Below are 21,925 nucleotides of genomic sequence, written 5' to 3'. Positions count from 1 at the left end.
GCTTTTAGATGACTGTCGTTACTTACCAGTTCCATTTTTTACCCTAGTTTAAAAAAATTCTCTAACTTCATGGCTACTGAGATGTACTGTGCATTGAGTCATATCTTCCTGTTCTTTGTTGAAAACTTGTAGGTAAAGTGTCTAGACACGAGACCTTTCCTTTAATTATTTGCCACATTAAAAATTTCACATCGTGTGGGAAAGTTATGGCTGATAAAACTGGCAACTGCATAATATTGTTGAAATAGATTAGTTGGGAAGAGCAGTGTCTAATTTTTTTTCTTGGTGCAAGTGTAGATCTAAGCATAACTTTTTACTATGAATTTAAAAATCCAGGACAGGAAAAGAGTATAAGTTAACGTACTTCTCCAGAAATAAATTGACTTGGAAATGTTAATTAAGAGATTAAAGGGAAAGGCATTGGCGATAAGAATGGAAACTTAATTTAACATTCGGAAAGGCTCTTTTATGGATTCTATAATGACACTGACCTCATTTATTATTAGTTTATCTTTTTTCACTCAGTAATTTCAATTCCTGAGTAATAAGAGTTAAATAAGAGATATACTGTAGTAAAGTACTTTGTGTGATTTCTGGGTGTTTAGTATACTCTTAAGTCTGAATATTAGTGTAAACCAATAACCTACTATAATGAATAGGAATCAGAAATATATTTAGATCCTTTTTGGAGAGGCTGTGGTACTTCTGTTAGTTCCTTTTGTAAACATAATGCAGGATCTTCAAATTGTGTGTTAAAGTTAAAACCAAAAATACTCGAGAATATCACATTTAACTTGTTGGAGGGAAATGTTGGGTTTCAAAAACGAGGATTATGTATGACTCTTCTGGATTCCAGTGTGAAATTGTATAGTTCAGTTTCTGAAAGATCTCTTTAGTAAATTGGATCTGTAAAGTCTCTGTTTAGAAGATCTTTTATTCTGAAAGCCTCTTTGCCTTTCATTATAAAAGAGCCTGGTACTGCTTTCTGTTTTAAAAATTCAGCTGGAAAATTACCGAGTACTAACATTTGCCCATCAGTTCTTCATTTGGAGAGAACAGAAACGTGTCTTCAAAATGGAGACTGACATTTAAGTATTTATCTTATCAGTGGGAGTTATAGCTTATAGTATTTTCTTTAGTTTTTGCTTCTGTAACTACATATATTTTGGCTTCTGCATGGTGTAGCTGGATTTTAAAATGCTTCTTTATTTTATGTGGTTCTGTAGTTGTTGTTCAAATCCTCCAATGATCTGTTCCTTTCTGAGCCCGTCAGAATCTCTTTAAAAAAAAATCAAGGTGTCCTTGGTCCTTTCCTCTTCATTTTGGTTCTATTAAATTGAAACACAACATATTTGTGTTGATTCTAATCATAAAAATTGACTCATGAATGTGTCTGAAAGTATCTATATACTTAACAAATAATTTTATATGTATTTAAAAAATAATTAATAGACTTAATTTTTAGTACAGTTTTAGATTTACAGAATATTTGAGCAGATAGTACATAGAGTTACATCCACACCTACACCTAACCACCCACACAATTTCCCCTTTTATTAATGTCTTGCATTAGTGCGGAACATTTATTACAATTATTGAACCAATATTGATAAATTATTATTATAGTCCATATTTACAATAAGGTTTCACTCTTTGTATTGTATGTTCCATGGGTTCTGACAGATAGATACTGACAATGTATCCACCCTTTCAGTTTCATACAGAATAGTTTCACCACCCTAAAAAGCCCCTGTGTTTCACCCATCCATCACTCTCCCCCCAAAACCCCTGGCAACCATTGTTCTTTTTACTCTCTCTATAGCTTTGCATTTTCCAGAATGTCATAGAATTGGAATCATAGTATGTAGCCTTTTCAGACTGGCTTCTTTCACGTAGCAATATGCGTTTAAGGTTCTTCCATGTCTTTTCATGGCTTAATGGCTCATTTCTTCTTATCACTGAATAATATTCTAGTGTAAGGATGTACCACAGTTTGTGTATCCATTTATCTACTGGAGGACATCTTGATTGCTCCAGTTTTGGCAATTATGAATAAATAAATTATGAATAAAGCCTGCTGTAAATATTTTTGTGCAGGTTTTTGTCTGGACATAAGTTTTTAACTTAATTGGGTAAATGCCTAGAAATGGGAATTGCTGGGTCATACGGTAATACTATGTTTAGCTTTGTGAGAAACTGTCAAACTGTCAGTATATGTGTTCTTAAGAATCAACTTAATTGAAAATCTGGAAGGATATACTCTAAACTATTAATAGTAGTTACCTCAGGGGGATGAGATTAGAAGGGAGGGTGTCTGTCATCTTATAATTGTTTTATATTATTTGAATTTTTAAAAACAAAATATTATTTTGTAATTTTTTACAAATAAATTTTTTCTCCAAAATGCTTTATTTAATTCATGGTAATAAAAATTGAAAATGAATCAACGTAAAAAGAAGTAATTGGCCATTTAAAACAGTATATTGTAAATTTCATAGCACTTCCTAGTTATAGAGGATTTTAATGTTTTATTCTTATTTTTTAAGTGAAGACAGTAATAACCTTCCTCAATCATATTTGTCCATTCAGCAAATTTATAGAGCATCTGTCTGAGGCACAGTCCTGCAAAGAATCATGCCCAGGGCTAAGAAGAAAACACACTTAATCCAGCCTTGGGATATCAGGCAAGACTTTCTGGAGGAGGTGATTCCTAAGTGGCATTCTGAAGGACAAGTTTGAATTGACTGAGGGGGAGAGGAGAAGGGCAAGGGAAGGAGAATGTAGCAGAATGAGGATAATGTTTTCAAACTAGACAACAAGTCATTTACTTCTGATTAATCTGACTGAAACCAGAATTAATTGTTCTAGACTTCTCAGAGAAGCATATTAGATCTTTTCATGTTGTTGGCACTTGTTTGGTAGTCTGTAAGTGGGAAGTGTAGACTCATATTTTCTTTCGGTTTCTAGTGACTGGCAGAGTACATTGCTCTAATGCCTGTTTTGCTTGGAAAACTGGAGTAATGAATAGCCTGAAGATACTGTGTTGTTGCAGATGTGTCAGCATCTATCACGTCACATGAGTTAGACGTGGCATTTCTTACCTGAAATTTAGAAGCTTGACTGTTCAACTGTCCCTATTTGTGAGTGTACATACATATTACTTTCTTGTGCCATCTCTCTTACACTTAAATCTTTCTTCCCAATGTAGAAACTTCCACTTTATGTCCATAGATGTTTTTCTGTTTTCTAGGATTCCAGTGAAATTCTTTGAATTATCAGGGGGATGGGAACAAGGGAAAACCAGGAAATGTACTCACATTTAGGGATAGAAGTGGATATGTTTGCTGGATTGTGATGCAAGAGCCTTAGAAGCTAAACATGTTGGAAGGCTACTGACTTTTACTTAACTGTTTTTAGAGTACTTAATCAGTAAGATTTTTCCTGGGATCAAATTCATCTCTCAAATTATTTCTTTAAGACTTTAAATATGTAGGAGTCACATTCCTTTACATTGAAAATCATCGTAGGAAATAACGGTTAATTTAATGTAAAAGATGATTAGTATATTACTTTGTAAATTTATTTGCAACAAGGCACCCCTGAGATCTATTCAATATTATCCAGTTAGTACTTTTCTCTAGTACCTGTTGCATTTTTTTAAACTTTATTTTAAAAAACAAGCAATGGAGGAGAAGAGGAAATGTATTCAAGAGATGTTTAGGAAACGGAATAATAATTTGCAGAGGGATTGCTTATGGTGACTTGAATAAGTCCTTAACTAGCTAATGTCCACGTGAGCCTGTTGCATTTAAAAAACAGAAAGAGAGCTCTCATGTACTGAAAGGAGCAGTAAAAGCTTGGCGTCCGGATGCAGTGCTGGGCTCCTGCTCTGACTCCTGCCCCTGTCAGCAGGATGGCCCTGGCAAGTCACTCAACTCTACTGAGCTAAGTCTTTTTTGTTTTTAAATAGATAGAACTAAATAATGAATATGAAAGTTCCTCCAAACTATAAAGCATTCCAAATGTAATTGCCATCATTATGATGGAATTTGTCTTCTAACACACATCTGTAACCACGTAACAAGATTCCCAGGAGGTCAGTTATCATTACTGCTTCTGTAACTTCTGGCCATGCTTTCTGTCCCCGAATCTCACTGGCACGTGAAATGTTGAGCAGTGGACGACCTAAATCTATATGCACGTAACTTTCAGTAACCCAAGAGTGATTGCAGTGCTGAAAGCTCTTAGGAACTGGGACAAGACCTGAGGCTAACAGACAAGTCTTTTGTCCAAGGGCAAGAAAGAGGAGAGGGTGGGAATGATGGGTGGCTGCTGGCCACCTGTTCCCATTCCTCTAAGTGTGTTCGTTGATGATGGGGGGGAGTTAAAATGTCTGTTCTCTCTCCCTGAGGCCTCTTCTTAACCCCTTGATCAGAGTAGATGAGGAAAATGAGGACTTTCATCACAAAGTATTTGAGACTTCTGCTGTAGAAAATCCTCTTTTTTGTCTTCTTTCTGTTTGTGACTTTCCCTTTGTACCCCTTTTTCTTTTTCTTATCCTCTGGATGTCGTTCTGAAGCTCCCTTCACTACATTCTTTGTCATCCTTCTGTTGCTTTCCCATTTGCTTTTCCTGTTTCCTCTGGTAACATGACTTATCTAATCCAGCAAATTAGTGTATCATACTTTCCTGTTTTATCATACACTTCTTATTTTTTATGCCAAGGATGAAAGTTCACTTTCGAATTTAATATAGTAAGTGAAAGACGTTGTAAATTATTAAATTACATTTCCACATGTGGTGTGCCGCTAGGTGCAGTGAAAGTGAGCATTCATATTAGTGATGACAATATAATGTTCCAAGGCTTTTTTAGACTGTTTCGGCAGTTTGTATTGATGGCCTTAAGTGTTCTTATTCATACCCTTTGATTAAGTGTTCTTATTCATACCCTTTGACATGATAATTTCATATTTTAGAATCCATTTGAAAGAAATAATCTTAAATAATGAAAAGACTATGAGTAACACCCTTAATGTCTAGCAGTGAGGGAGAATGATCATATGGACTATTAATTTGCTGTTTAAAATTACACGTAACATTGAGAAAGTACATAGTTTTAAAAACAATAAAAATTTGTAGCTACAGTAGAACTTGGTAGATACAGATTTAACATCCAAGGTGGTGGGAGTATAAAGTCACAAATTTTTTTTAGAGCAATATGGCAATATATCTATTTTAAATCCACATATCTATTGTCCTAACAATTATATTTCTAGATTGCCTTGCTGATAAAGTCTGATATGTGCTAAAATATTTACAGTGATAGTCATTGCAGCACTAATTATAGTAAGTCTGTCCATGATATTTTGTTAAGTAGTAAATAGTTTTTCTTCTAGGAATTTATCTGAAGGAAATAATCAAGGCTGTGGATAGATATAAAGCTAAGATATAGTTATCCATCTATTTGTAATTGTAAAAGAATATTAAAATCCTAAATGTCCAACAATAGCAGATTAATTAAATTATATATCCCATCAATGGAAGATTAGGCAGCATTGCAAATCATGTTGTAGAAGAATGCAATGACATCTTTTTCTACACTCGCATGCACACACATGCACATACACACACATGCGGCACATGTAGGGCAAAAAAAGAAAACACATACACTAAATATTAACTTTTTTTTCTCTGGGTTGGAAGATATAGATGATTTTTAAAAAAGGTTCCCTTTAATGACCTCTGACTATCTTTATGTATATATAAAATATATAAAGACCATGTGTATTTCTTTTAGATTAAAAAAAGTATTAACTCAATATAAAGAAAAGACTTGGAGGAGGCAGCCCTAATGAACTAGCAGTTAAAGTTCGGTGCACTCCACTTCGGTGGCCTGGGTTCAGTTCCCAGGCATGGAACCACACCACTTGTCTGTCAGTAGTTATCTGTGGCGGCATCTCACGTAGAAGAACCAGAAGAACTTACAACTATACACGACTATGCACTGGGGCTTTGGGGGAAAAGATGGAGGAAGATTGGCAACAGATGTTGGCTTAGGGTGAATCTTTCCCTGAAAGAAAAAAAAAAAAGAGTTGGAGGAAGTACACCAAAATTTTAAACAGGAACTGTTTTTGTGTGGTGGGACTAAAGGTAACTTTCTGTATATGTGTATCTTTTGTATATTTTTATTTAATGGGAAAATGAGTATACTCATTTTATTGGAAATACAGATTTTGGGTTTTAACTTTGTTAAAAACATAATTGATAGCAACTAATTAACATAGTGCCAAGTAACTTTTATATAGGTAGTTAACACACTTTTTAAAAATTTTATTTTCATTTTCATTTTAGGCCAGAAATATACATACGGGAGAGTTGGCTGCAGTAAAAATTATCAAATTGGAGCCTGGTATGTATTACAACCCTCAAGACAATTTTTGAACACTTTGCTTGTGCAGGTCATAAATATAGGACTTAAAAGCATTTTCCGTATTTCCTTGTTTGTTTCCCTTCTTCCAAAAGAAATCTTATTTATATCTTGTTAGGGCAGCAGGATATCTCTAATATGGTTAAATTAAATTCCAAAGGAGGTTGTTATTTAAAGATGAGTTTGATGTAATAGTTTTGTTGCTAAATAAAATTTGAAATATGCACATTCAAAAATTGGAAGACATTGACAATATTAAAATAATTTTCTTTTAAGATTGCAGTGAAATATTTGAACTTCAATTTTAACTTTCATAAGAATTTGATTAGGAAAGTATTTATTGATTTTTGGGGGCTATTCAGTAATATTCAGGATAATGATATTTTATATGTCATCTGTTCTCTGACTGGTTGATTTAGGTTTAATAATTCTGGCCTTAGCCTAGTGCTTATTTTTTTAACACCTTTGTCATAAGACTTTGTTTTAAAATATACTGACTAACTTGCTTTGAAAACAAAACTAGTATATAAAACCTGAAACAGTTTCATTATTTTGATATCCTAAAAGTTTCCTTTTTATTTTGTTAATGATAGGATCTTTAAAAAAATGTATTAAAACTGGTACTGTGCTCAGGTTAACTGCAAAGAATAGAAAATTCAGGATTTGTAGAGAAGAAAATAAAAATAATCTGTTACTCTATCACTCAGAGAGAAGTATTATTGCCTTTTAGTATATTTCCTCCCATTTTCCTCCTATGTATACATGTAAACATTTTACAAAGTTAGCGTATACTGCATGTACTGTGTGCTGTTCCTCACCAACGTTACATAAAGGACATTTTCTAGGTCAGTAAATACTCTTTTCTTTTTTTTATTGAGGTATAATTGTCATACAACATTATATTAGTTTCAGGTACACAACATAATGATTAGCTATTTGTATAAAGTATTGTGAAATAATCACCATGGTAAGTCTAGTTAGCATCCACCACCATACATAGTTGCAGACTGTTTTTCTCGTGATGAGAACTTTTAAGATCTACTCTCTTAGCAACTTTCAAATATGCAATACAGCATTATTAACTGTAGTCTCCATGGTGTACAGTGCATCCCCAGGAATAACTGGAAGTTTGTATATTTTGTCTCCCTTCACCCGTTTCACCCACCCCACTCCTGGCTCTGACAACCTCTAATCTGTTGTCTGTGTCTGTGAGCGTGGTTGTTTTTTTGGAAGATTCCACATATAAGTGAGATCAGTTGGTGTCTTTCTCTTTCTGACTTATGTCACTTAGTATAATGCCTTCATGGTCCATCCATGTTGTCACAACTAAAAGTTTCTAATGAGAGCAGTAGTAGCTTTTTTCCTTCATTTTTTTTTATTGTGGCAAAATACGCATAATGTAAAATTTACCATCTAAATCATTTTTAAGTGTTCAGTTGAGTGGTGTAAAATACATTAATGATGTTGTGCTGCCATCACCACCATCCATCTGCAGAACTCGCTTCATCTTGTGAAACTGAAACTCTGTCCCCATTAAACAATATCTTCCCTTTCCCGCCTCCTCCAGCCCCTGGCAACCACCAGTCTACCTTTTGTCTCTGTGATTTTGACTACTCTAGGGATCTCATGTAAGTGGAATCATGCAGTATTTGTCTTTCTGTGACTGGCTTATTTCACTTAGTATAATGTCCTTAGGGTTCATCCATGTTGTCACATATGTCAGAATTTTCTTATTTTTCAAGGCTGAACAACATTCCACTGTATGGATATACCACATTTTACTTATCCATTCATCTGTTGATGGACAAATGAGTTGCTTCCACATTTTAGCTATTATGAACAATGCTGCTGTGAGCATGAGTGTACAAATATTTCTGCTTTCAGTCTTTTGGGTATATACCCAAAAGTGGAATTGCTAAATATGTGGTAATTCTATTTTTAATTTTTTGAAGGACCACCGTACTATTTTCCACAGTGGCTGTACCGTTTTACATTCTTACCAGCAATTGAAACAGGGTTCTACTTTTTTCATATCCTTGCCAGCACTTATTTTTCTGTTTTGTTTGTTATAGCAGCCATCCTGTTGGAGTGTGAAGGGTATCATTATTTCATATCCCCTTTTTGTGCATTTTGCTAATGATTGCTGATGTTGAACATCTTTTCACGTGCTTATTGGCTGTTTGTATTTCTCCTTGGGAGAAATGTCTATTCAAGTCCTTTGTCCATTTATGAATCGATTTGTTTGGGGTTTTTTGTTCAGTTTTAAGAGTCGTCTATATTTTCTAGGTATTAATCCCTTACCAGATGATTTGCAAATATCTTCTCCCATTCTGTGGTTTGCCTTTTTACTATGTTGATAGTGTGTTTTGTGGCACAAAATTTTAAAATTTTCATGAAGTCCTATTTGTCTTTTTTTCTTTTGTTGCCTGTACCTTTTGTATCATATCCAAGAAATCATTGGCAAATCCAATGTCATGAAGCTTTTGCCCTATGTTTTCTTCTAAGAGTTTTATACTTTTAGGTCTTGCTTTATAGTTTTAGGTCTTTGATCCATTTTGAGTTAATTTTTGTATATAATGTTAGCTAAGAGTCCAACTTCATTCTTTTGCTTACGGATATCCACTTTTGCCAGCACCATTTGTTGAAAAGACTGTCCTTTCCATATTGAATGGTCTTGACACCCTTGTCAAAATCATTTGACCGTATATGCAAGGGTTTACTTCTGGGCTCTTGTTCTGTTCCATTGATCTATATGTCTGTCTTTATGCCAGTATCACACTATTTTGATTACTATAGCTTTGTGGTAAATTTTGACGTTAGGAAGTGTGAGTCATCCAGTTCTGTTCTTTTTTAAGATTATTTTGGCTATTTAGGGTCCCTTAAGATTCCATATAGACTTTAGGGTGGATTTTTCTGTTTCTGCAAAAAATGTCATTGGGATGAAGATTAGTAATTTTTGACCAGGTGGGTGAATATTTGGTAATCTGTTCATTTGCTGCTTCATAAACTTAGACATGTAAAGTAATTGTGTGACCATAATTATGCCAATTTCTTAATTTGAGCAGTTAAAATGGTTTTGCATTTCAAATACAATATTTTGATCATTGTGTGTATGATTCATTAGAGAGATATTACTGAGGTAGCATATGCTGCAACACTTTAAAAATAAGCTTTGAGATATGGCACAGTATCTTTTTTCCCGGATAATAGAAATTGTTGTAATGATGGTCTTTTAGCGTCCTCTTAAGGTGCACCTAATAAGTATAGAATGATCTCCAAAATGTCGCTAACAGAAGAGATTGTAACAGAACTCTGCAAGCACTTGCTACACCCGGTCCCCCCTGCCCCCAGCAGTCACTTGAAGTTCCAGGGACAGTTGCCTTCCAGATGCTGAGTGAGTGGGGCTGCAGAGGGAGCATGCACGCGCATCCCTGCTCTGCCTTCAGTGAGCGCACTGGGCTGGTTATCACGTGTTTCGCTTATTTGACTTCAGGGTATGGCTTACATTTGGTTACAGTTCATGTAAGGAATTAATGAGTTTATTTTTAAAATCCTACAATTCTGACTTCTCAGTAAGCCATAAAAAAGAAAAATATGTCATTATATGATGTTTTTATTTAACACATAAGGATTAATTGCTAAGACTATAAATTAAGACACTTTGAAAGGTTGGAATTTCTCACTGCCTTGCTTTGTCAAAGCTGCTGACTTTATATTAGAATTCACTCATATATAAAAATTGGCCAGTGTTTAAATTCTTTCCCCCAAGAAGAATAACATAGAAGTTCGATAAATGCTTGATAACGTGATTTTAGTGTTTGACCATTTTTATATTCTCTTAATTGCCTATATGTATACTTGGCCCACTGCTGTCAAGTTGTCTTTCATTATTGGTTTTTAGATGCTGACTGCACTTTGAGAATAGTAACACTTCGTATGTTTTAAAAGTTCTCTCCACTTTGGCTCTGTCTTTTTCCTCTGCCTGTGATCCTGTTCCTTTCTGTGCAGAGGTGTGCGTTTTCCCCTCAGATAAATTTGTCACCCCTCCTTTCTCTGCTCCCCTCTTCCTCATGCTTGGGCCTTTTCTGCTAGACAGTTCTAAAACTACTTAACTGTAATCTCTTGTAGTTTTTTCTGTTTTTCTTCCGACATGTCAGCATTTGCCGCATCAGGAACAGTTTGCTTGAGGGGGAAGGAGGGCTCCAGGGCTCTTCTTTTCAGAGGACTGCACAGTTTCCCAAAACTGTTTGCCAGCCTTTCATTCACAGGATTGAAATGCTCGAGTTTTCCTAAGCTCGATTTCCATGGAACTGTGGGTTTTGTTTTCTGTTCCAGTGATTTTTTTCCCCCTCCTGTTCGTAGTTCGGTACTATCCTGTTTCTGATGACTCTGACTTTTCATTGCATTATATAATCTTCATTGCTTTTATTTTTTAGTTATTTCTTTTCTATTTTCATAATTTTTTTCCAGGAGAACTTTAAAATCATTTTTCTCAAAGAGAAAAAAAGCTTGTGAGATTAATTTAGAAGACTTGGCATTTTGACAATAATAAGGATTTTTTTTCTTATTCAGATCTCCAGGAAGGTGTTACAGCTTTTGCCACATGAATCTTCATATTTATGGTATTTCTCACTATTGTGAATGGCATTTTTTCCCCCTCTTACACTTTGTAGTTGGTTACTGTTGACATTTATGTAAGTCATTGATTTTATTGGATTTATTTTCTCTCTGGTAGTCTTTTGGTATTTTCTCATAGTTTTTCTGGTAGAAGTATTATTTTTAGTGCTCTTTGATGCCTTTTTTTGCCCTAAATGTAACTTTGTCACATGTTGATATTGCCTGCCCTCCTTCCTTTTGTTCCTATCCATGTGGCATATAGCAAACATACTCATGTGGCGTGTGGCAGATGGACAGAGCTGCCGTGCTTGGGCCTATCATTTTACTTTAATCCTTTCTGGGTCATTGATTTTTAGGTGTTTCTCTTGTAAAACATCATATTTGAGTTTTATTTTTTAACCCTGTCTGAGTGTTCCTTTTAGTAGATGAGTCCATCACTATATTATGTTCAGTGACATGTTTGATCTTCTGTTGTGGTTTTTCATTCTTAATGTTTCTTGAATCTTTTTTAGAAAAATAATGGCTAGAGGTTTCCTTTATTTTTACTGCTGATAATATGAAAGGTACACAGTCTAGTTTCATCAGAGGATGGCTTGTAAGACTTTGAATAATATACTTAATGTTTTTGATTTATCAACTTGAGAAATGAAACGGTCATTGACTTTTCAGGTTTAAAAATGTTGAATTTTGCTTATTTTCTACCCTCCTACCACTTCTCCCAGTTTTCAGACATTTGTTAGTTTATTTGGGAGTTTTAGTCTCAGAACTTTTTGATTATACTGGGGCATGAGTGTGTCTGCATATCTTTTTCTTTTAAGGATTATAAAACACCTATTATTTAGACTTAGTTTTATATTTAAGTAGATCAGTGTCCACTACTGGTCTTCTCAGGCCACGTTCTAATCATTCTGATTCACTTATTTTATATCAACTGTCGATAGGATGAGTCATATCATCACATAGATTTTCCCATACGTATTAGGAATAATATAATTTGAACCGACAAATTGATTGTTCTTCCCAAACCTGCTCTTCCCTCAGTCTTTTGCAGTTTGGCGAGCAGTTAGCCAAGCCAAAATTCCAGGCATTGTCCTTGATTTCTCTCTTTTATTTGCACTCCAGTGTCAGTCTATCATAAGTTCCTTCAGCTCCACCTCCGAAGCATGTCCTGAATCCATCCACCTCTCTTCATTGCCGTCTCCACCCCTGATCTCCTCCCACACCTGCCTTCTGCCACCGTCTGCTTTCCTTCCACAGAGCTACCAGGGTGATCTTTTTAAACACAGATCGGATCATAGCGCTCTACTGCGTAAACCTTCCTGAGGCTTCCAGATCCACTTAGAATAATATTCAAACTTTGACCCTTGCTTATAAAACCACGTGACCCTCCCTGTCTGCTTCGCTGAGCTTGTCATATGTAATTTTCCCTTCCCTGCTCTGCTTCCATTTTCTTTTTATGTAAACAGTGCAAGATTAAACCAGCCGTTCCATTCTGCCTGGAGTACTATTTTTCATAACCTTTTGCTCAGAGGCTCCTCGTCATTCAGATCTTAAACGTCTTGTCCTCAGGAGACCCATTTCTGACTCCCTAATTTAAAGTCACCACCTAGGCCCTTGTTATTGTAGTTCTTTGCATAGGACATGTGAGTGCCTGATGCTTTTTTAATTTATTTATATGTATTGGTTTGTTTAATGTCTGTCTGTCTCCTGGAATGTAAGATCCACGAGGATGGTGGATCCGTCCTCGCTGTTGTATTTCAGCACCTGGAGCAGGATAGGCATGCAGTAGGCACTCAGTAAATAGTCTTTGTACAAGCGAATCTTGTACATGTCTTTCTGTTACCTTTGAATAAGATCACTGGTTGACTGGATACAGAATTATTGCACCATAATTCTTCTCCCATCCTCAAAAAAATCTATAACCCTTTTCTCCCTTGAATAGTGTTAGAGAAAACTGTAAGGCCAGCTTGACATTTTCGTCTTGTACGTCGCTTGTTGCTTCTGCCTGATTGTGGCTCTAATTCTGCATGTCTTCTCTAAGCTGTGATGTTCAGAAAATCAGGCCTTAATGTTTACTGTGTCTTCACATTTCTATTCACGGTTAATAGTAATTGTAATATTAGTAACTCTAGTAAATAACAGCAATAAAATTAGTCACTTGAGAAGTAAAATGAGCTTCTCTTATACTTTAAATATATGTACTTTTCTTTTTAGTAAATAGTTTCATTTATTTTTATCATCCGTGCTTTAGAATTTGAGGAATTGATCTTCTATTTGTGACAGTGATTTTATTCATTTGGGTTGTTCCATTACATTTTATTTGTGGATTTGTTTTTGGTTTTTGCCTTTTTAAGAAAAATGTTTTCTATGTTCATGGATTTTTATACCATTTTTTTTTAGTATTTTCAGTAAAGCCAAAGTAGATGATGTTTTTCACATTTTTGGAACAGACTTAAGGGAATGTTTAGGTCAAAAATATGATGGAATGCTAATGAATTTTCCCAACATTCAGTTCAGCTACTTCAAATAATTCTGGAGACAGCTGTATTTCAGAAATGAATTCTTAACTGTACTCAACAGCTTCATAAAAAGTCGCACTACAGCCAGTTTAATACAAAAGTGCTTCCTTATATTGATTTAACAGATGAGCTGGTTTAGGATTATGTTTAGACATGAAAAGATAATTATTTGCCAGTATGACTTGGAAAAAGCCTTATGTCTGGTAAAATATAAACAAGACGTTTTTAAGTAAATGATATCCCAGCTGTGAACTTAATACTTTTCACCAAAGTTAAAAATAGATTTTTGAAATTTACTATACTTCTAGAGTCCTGAATTTTATTATAGATTTACTGACTTGCCCATGGCAATTTAATTTTATAATATTATATTTAAAATTTTACAGAAACAGATTGCTTTTAAGGGTCTTCCTAATACTCATAAAAATTCTAAAGTGAAGCTTAGAGTTAAGAATAAAAATAGATTAGCACAGAGAATTAGTTTTTTTTTTTTTTTTTAAAGATTTTATTTTTTCCTTTTTCTCCCCAAAGCCCCCCGGTACATAGTTGTGTATTCTTCGTTGTGGGTTCTTCTAGTTGTGGCATGTGGGACGCTGCCTCAGCGTGGTCTGATGAGCAGTGCCATGTCCGCGCCCAGGATTCGAACCAACGAAACACTGGGCCGCCTGCAGCGGAGCGCGCGAACTTAACCACTCGGCCACGGGGCCAGCCCCGAGAATTAGTTTTTTTAATTAACCACAAAAATGATTGAAAAAAGAGTCACCATTCCTTCCATTTTTGTTGCCCTGTGGTATACACAGGCAAATGATTGTTTTCAAGAATGATTTAACCATTTTGTATCTCATTTATATAGTAGATATTTATTAAATATAGACACCATCTTACAAATGGTGACATTCTAATAAAGTTTGACTTACCAATGATTAGTATTGAAACAATCGATACCAGCAATAGCATTTTGAGTTTTAGTTGGATTTTCCATCTCTTTGGTCAGGCATCAGGACTACCCTAAGAGATGGCAGATATTACGATGATGCACGTCGCCATGTTTTCCTGTCTGTCTGTGAATTCCAGCCTCCCTTGAACTCATTTTACAGATGCTCATTTTGCTCAACAAGTCTGTAGCTAGTGGCAGCTGACAGCCAGAACAGGAGTAAGATTCCTGGGAAAGCTGATCATCAGAATCCTACTTTCCCCTCCCCTCTTTTCTCTCCTTCCATTATCTCTCTTTTGTGGTGACACTACATGATAGTGCTTTAAAATTATATGAATTATAGTTTTTTAAAAACTATGAACAACTCCATAACAAAAACAAGCAATCTGATTACAAAATGAGCAGAGGATCTGAATAGACATTTTTCCAAAGAAGACATACCGATGGCCAACAGGTGCATGAAAAGGTGTTGAGCATCACTAATCACCCAAAGATATGTAAATCAAAACCACAATGGGATATCACTTCATGCCTGTTAGAAAGTCTTTTATCAAAAAGATAAGAAGAAGTGTTGGTAAGGGTTGGAGAAAAGGGAGCTCTTGTGCACTGTTGTTGGGAATGTAAATTGGTGCAGCCATTATGGAAAACAGTGTGGAGCTTCCTCAAAAAGTTAAAACCAGAACTACCATATGATCCAGCAATTCCACTTCTGGATATTTTTCTGAAGAAAATGAAAACACTAACTCTAAAAGATATCTACACTCCCATTTTCATTGCAGCATTATTTCCAAGAGCCAAAACATGGAAACAACCTAAGTGTCCATCAACGGATGAATGGTTGAAGAAAATGTGGTGTATATATATATACAATGGAATATTATTCATCCATAAAAAAGAATGAAATCATGCCGTTTTTGACAACACAGATGGACCTTGAGGGCATTATGCTAAGTGAAATAAATCAGACAGAGAAAGACACATACCATATGATCTCACTTATATGTGGAATCTAAAACAAATAAACAAAATAAACCAAGCTCATAGATACAGAAAATAGATTAGGGGTTGCCAGAGTCAGGGGTTAGAAGTGCTGGGCAAAATGGCTGAAGGGGGTCAAAGGTACAAACTTCCAGTTATAAAATAAGTAGTCCTGGCGATGTAATGAACAGCATGGTGACTATAGTTAATAATACTGTATTGCATATTTGGAAGTTGCTAAGAGAGTAAAAGTTCTCATTACAAGAAAAAAATCTGTAGCTATGTATGGTGGTGGATGTTAACTAGACTTATTGTGGTGATCATTTCACAATACTATATACAAATAGCTAATCATTTTGTTGTATACTTGAAACTAATATAGTGTTGTCTGTCAGTTATACCTCAATAGGAAAAAAGAAAAAAAACTATGACTCTTGCTTACAGGGATGGAATTTAATAAATATTAAATCATTGCCCAGGGTGATTAGTGTAATATGCCTTTTGTTTGCTTGCTTGTTTTTTAAAATGCTAAATTGGAAATTTCATTAAATAGTCCAGTATTTTTTAATAAAATAACAAGTTAAATGTATTTCATTAATTTAGACGGTTTTCAAATAAGTAGGAATCTTTAAATAGCTTTGAATAGATGGTTAAAACTTTTCTCAGTTTTGTTTTATACTACCTTATCTTGTTTCCTGGAAGTATAAGCAGAGAAAGTAGAGTAAATTTTTAAAAGGTCAGAAAGTATATAAAGATTTAAACAGCTATTAGTTTGCTTTGTTAACATTCATGGAAGAAATTCCAAAGTTGGAGCTTTGGCCAATTAGGACAAATGTCACCTATTCTGGTTAAGTGGTATGTTCTTGCTTTTCAGTACTTCTATTTAAAAATCTAAGAATTTTTATTTTTAAAAACAATCTGTAAGTAAAATATTGGTACCGTAACTTCACTATTTGGAAAGTTCAAGTCTGAATTGGTGGAAAATGTTAATTTGAGGTCACACATGCCCACCAATGTTCTTTTATTGGCTTTGAATATAGGTACAGAAAACTAATAAAGGCTAAATAGATATTTTCTGCTATCAGATAATAAATATTTTCACTTGTAATGCTAGGCTACTCTGTTTCATTTGATCCCAATTTGCTTTTAAACAAAAGATGAAATTGAAATAGATACTTTTTGTTACTATGTAGTAAAAAAGGTAAACTTCAATGTCGGATTCTAAATTAGTGAATTTACAATTGATATTTTCTTTCTCAGTGAATTTTCAGAATCTAAGATAGGCACCCCAAAGAAAATGTTTTGTTAGAAATGGCTGTTGTATCTGTTTACATTCTACGTTCATCTTACTCAATGGAAAAATTCATTATTTCCTGAATACCCGTCAAAACAATCAAATTGACAATATTACCACCATTGTGTCACTATATTTTTCATGGACATTTAACAATTATGTGACAGAATATTTAGCATGGATTAACTGGTTTTCTGAAAATAATACTGCTAATTTATGAGCTATACAGGAGAATCTGTTTTTTCTTTGGTATCTATCTTTAACATTGATTTTGTTTCATAAACTTCAGAAATGTATTTAGTACTTGCTAGTGTAGAAAACTTTTGCCATTGCTTGATACTGCAAATATTAATTAAAAGAACTGCTTTTTGCATTATAATTTTCCTGTAAATAATACCAAAATTTTTAGATTGCGGGATTTTTATTTTTAAAAAGTTTTTTTAACTTGAATATCCAACTGTAGTGAGATGGTTAAATAAATCAGGCTATATTCACATAATTTTAAATTATTTTTTGTTGTGGTAAAAAATACATAAGCTTTACTGTCTTAACCATTTTTAAGCTTATAGTTCAATAGTGTTAAGTGTATTTGCATTGCTGTGAAACAGATCTCCAGAACTTTTCCATCTTATAAAACTGAAACTCCACATCCACTAAATAACAATTCTCCTTTGCCCTCTCTCCCCAGCCCCTGGTAACCACCATTTACTTTCTATATTTATAAATTTGACTGCTTTAGATACCTCATATAAGTGGAATTATACAGTATTTGTCCTTTTGTAAGTGGCTTATTTCATGTTGTAACATATGACAAGATTGCCTTCCTTTTTTAAGGCTACATAGTATGTCACTATATGTACATACCACATTTCTTTTATTCATCTATCCGTTGATGGACATTTGGGTTGCTTCCACCTCTCAACTATTGTGAATAGTGCTGCCATGAACATGGGGATGCAAATATCTCTTTGAGACCTGCTTTTAATTCTTTTGGATGTATACCTAGAAATGGGATTACTAGATCATATGGTAGTTATATTTTTACTGTGATAAGGACCTGCCATACTGTTTTCCATAGTGGTTGCACCGTTTTACAATACTGCCAACAGTGCACAAGGGTTTCAACTTCTTCACATCCCTACTAATGCTTGTTATTCTCTGTTTTTTGATAATAGTTTTCCTAATAGGTGTGAGGTGATATCTCATTGTGGCTCTGATTCACGTTTCTCTGATGATTAATGATGTTGAGCATCTTTTTGTATGCTTGTTGGCCGTTTGTATATCCTCTTTGGGGACGTGCCTCTTGAAGTCGTTGGCCTATTTTTTAATCGGGTTATTACTTTTTGTTGTTGAGTTGTAGGATTTCTTTATATATTCTGGATAATAACCCTCATCAGATATATGATTTGCAGATATATTCTTCCATTCCATAGGTTGCCTTTTCACTCTGTTGATAGTGCTGTTTGATGAACAAAAATTTTTAAGTTTAATGTTGTCCTATTTGTCTACTTTTGCTTTTGTTGCTTGTGCTTTTTGTATCATAGCCAAATCCAGTGTCATGAAGCTTTTCCTCTTTGTTTTCTTCTAGGAGTTTTATAATTTTTGGTCTTATGTTTAGATCTTTAGTCCATTTTGAGTTGAGTTTTGCATACAGTATAAGATAAAGGTCCAACTTCATTCTTCTGTATGAGGATATTCAGTTTTCCCAGCACCATTTGTTGAAATGACTTTCTTTTCCTCATTGGGTGGTGTTGGCACCCTTGTCAAAGATCATTTAACCATGTTGTCTGGGTTTATTTCTGGGCTCATTATTCTGTACCTTTGGTCTGTATGTCTGTCTTTATGCCAGTAGCACACTGTTTTGATTTCTCTAGCTTTGTAGTATGTTTTGAATTCAGGAACTGTGAGTCCTTCAACTCTGTTCTTTTTTTTTTTTTTTCAATTTTTTTTTTCGCTATTTGGGGTCTCTTGAAATTCCATATGAATTTTAGGAGAATTTTTTCTATTTCTCAAAAAAATGTCATTGGGATTTTGATAGAGATTGTGTTGAGTCTGTAGATTGCTTTGGGTAGTATCGACATCTTTACAATATTAAGTCTTCTAATCCATGCACATGGAGTATCTTTCTATTTATTTGTGTCTTCTTTAATTTTTTTTCGCAGTGTTTTATAGTTTTCAGTGTGCAAATCTTTTACCTCCTTGCTCAGCTTCATTCCTAAGTGTGTTATTCTTTCTGATGCTATTGTAAACAGAATTGTTTTCTTATTTCCCTTTTCTAGTTATTCATTGTTAATGTATAGAAACACAACTGATTGTGTTGATTTTGTATCCTACAACTTTTCTGAATTTGTATGTTAGTTCTAAAAGTTTTTTTGTGGAATCTTTAGAGTTTTCTGCCTATAAGATTATGTCATCTGTGAAGAGAGAGAATTTTGTTTCTTCCTTTCCAATTTGGTTGCCTTCTAAATGATTTTCAGTGACACAGGAAATATTTAGAAAATATTAAGTGAAAATAGATTGTGAAAGGGTAGAGTTATGAGTCCAGTTTGTGTGTGTGGTGGGAGAGACCTCATAATCATATACTTATAGGGCTGGAAGGAAACAAAATGCTATGGTGGGCATCTCTGCATAGTGAATTCATGGGTGATTTTAATTTTATCCTTTACATTTTTCTACATTGTCTGACTTTCTAAAATAGGAATATTTGTGTGGTACAATAATAAAGAATAAAATATAGAAGTTTTGTTTAGCTTAAAAAAGGTGATTTCCGTTATTGATGCCCATATAGAACTAGACATGTTTCTGATAGTTTTCCATGAATATTTATTAATAATTAGAGGGTTAAAATAGGAAATACAACTCAGAAGCATCATGATTAATAATTATAATATATGAACAATGAAGTAGAAATACTTATGGTAGATATAAAAAGCATAAACCAGTTGATAAAAAGCATAAACCAGTGAAATAACAACTGGAAAATCCTGCTTCACTTTTTGTGGAAATATTAAAATATGCTAATGTTTTAAAAGTTAAATATATAATATTAAATAATATTTTGCTGGTATTAGTCAAGCTTATAGCCTTTCCCAAAACATTGTCTCGTGAAAGGAACAGAATTTTAGGGGTTTAAGAGACAGAATAGGTTTGGGGCTCTGCGGAGACATTGCTAGGGTTCTAAACAGGATCTACCAATAAATCTCTGCATACTTCAGGAAGGTAACCACAAATTGTACTAGTGGTTCTTTTGGGGGAAGGAGGGTAGATGAAAATCACCTGTGGAACATTCACAAAATAAACAATCCCACCTTTAAAAAGCTCCACCTTCAGAATATATCCAGACTCACCTTTCTCGACACTTTCTTTGCTGCCAGCCTAGTCTGAGCCGCTTCAGCTCCTGCATGAATCATCTCAGTGATCCCCTGCTGAAGGCCTTCATATCAACCCCCCGTTCCCCCCAGCACACATCATGTTGAACCTGTTCTCAACACAGCAACCGGAGCAATCCTTCTGAAACTAAGATAAGATTCTACATTCTGTTGCTGAAAACTCTCAAAGGCTTGCCCTCTTACTCAGAGTAAAATCCAAGTCCTTATGGTGGCTGGAAAGACCGTATCTGATCTGGCCTTCTCCTTCCTCTCTGGTCTCATCTTCTACCACTGTCTGGTTCACTTTCGAAACATCAGGCCTCTCCGTTTTCTGACATGCCAGACACACTCCTGCTTTAAAGCTTTTCTACTTGCTGTTCCTGGCGCCTGGAATTCTCTTGGATATCCGTTGGACCTGTGCCCTCACTACATCCATCTCTTTCTTCATCTATCACCTTATCAGAAAGGCCTTACTGACCCTCATTCTATGTAAAACAGTGCTTCACTCCATCCACCACACTCCATTCCCGAGCCCTATTAACTTTTCTTCTCAGCCCTTTGCACTACTTGATATATATATTTATTCATTTTACTTTCTGACAATCACCCAGAGGGCAAGTGTTTTGTCTGTTTTTTTAAATTTTCACTGAGATGTTCGCAAAGTCTAGCGCAGAGTCAGCACCCAGTAAATATGTCACATGCCTGCCTCATTTTATAATGCTAGTAGTACCCTCATACCAAAACCAAAGACAGAACAAAAAAAAGAAAACCACACACGAATATCTCTCGTGAACTTAGACGCAGAGATCCTCCACAAGTGTTAGAAAATCAGATCTTAAGGACATGTTGAAGAGGATTTCTAGGTACTTGCAAAAGCTTTAGTTGTTGCAGGTTCTATTCTGTGTATGTTTGTTGGTCCCAATGTAACTTCAGGACTTAGACCTTCCTTTTCTTGAATAGATGTAGCCATAGTGGTTCTTAAATTTGCTACTCATATTTAGGGTTGTTCTTTGCCTCTTGCATAAAACGGAGTAAAGAATGAGATCTTCCTGGAGTAGATGACCAGGAATTAGAAGACAGAGAGAAATGAGGAAGAAGATTAAGGAAAATAGATGTATTTGTGAGAAAGAAAGATTGCCTGATATGGAATCAACTGTCAGGGGGTAAGACAGAAATGATATATGTGCGTGTCCATCTTCCTCTTTCCCCCCACCACCCTAGGGGGTAAAGGGAAATAGTGCAGAAGAAATTTTTTTTGATCAAATAATTATGTATACAAGTAGCCAAATGTTAAAGTTGTCTGACAGAGTCGTTATTTCCCAAAAAATGAGGGTGCATAATATTGGAATGGAAGGGTTGTGTCAATATAAATAGCTGTTGTTACAAACTGTTTACAAATCAGTAACTTATAACTCAGGAAGTACTCATCTAACAAAATTGCTTAAAACAGTGTTTCTGAAACTTGCCTGATTATAAGAATCCCTTGAAGATTCTGATCCAGAAAGTATAGAGTGAGCCTAGGAATCTCTTATTAATAGGTGATTTTATGATTGTTTAAGAATGGGAAACAGTGCTTTACATCATCGAATTTAGAATTTTAATGGGATAAAACTAGCAAGTCTAATACACGGTCTTTAATCTTATGTAATAGTTGATAATACTAATAAGAAATTACTTTTCAGCTGTCCTAAGGAGTTTTTCATATTACTTGTAAAATAAGCAACAACATACTGCTTTACTTAATTCTCTATTTTCAGAATTGACGCATTAAAAACTATAGATTAAAAT

General features: G+C 34.7%; 1 protein-coding gene and 1 long non-coding RNA gene across 2 annotated transcripts in view; one reads left to right on the top strand and one right to left on the bottom strand.

Annotated features, from left to right (window-relative positions):
* Positions 1 to 21,925, top strand: part of MAP4K5 (mitogen-activated protein kinase kinase kinase kinase 5) — a 104,116-nt gene that overhangs the window by 14,083 nt on the left and 68,108 nt on the right. Inside the window, exon 2 of the mRNA XM_070588811.1 lies at positions 6,352 to 6,409. Within this exon, the coding sequence (XP_070444912.1) occupies positions 6,352 to 6,409 (58 nt within the window). The remainder of the gene's footprint in view (positions 1 to 6,351; positions 6,410 to 21,925) is intronic.
* On the bottom strand, positions 465 to 20,281 carry LOC139078192 (uncharacterized). The gene is made up of 2 exons (XR_011531036.1): positions 20,117 to 20,281; positions 465 to 1,328 (listed from the first exon to the last, which is right to left on the bottom strand). It is a non-coding gene; the product is annotated as an uncharacterized lncRNA (long non-coding RNA).

The sequence above is a fragment of the Equus przewalskii genome, chromosome 1 (assembly GCF_037783145.1).
Source record: "Equus przewalskii isolate Varuska chromosome 1, EquPr2, whole genome shotgun sequence".
In the NCBI taxonomy this organism is placed as follows: domain Eukaryota; kingdom Metazoa; phylum Chordata; class Mammalia; order Perissodactyla; family Equidae; genus Equus; species Equus przewalskii.
Note: the sequence above shows the minus strand (reverse complement) of the source record. Positions and strands in the feature narration are given on the sequence as shown.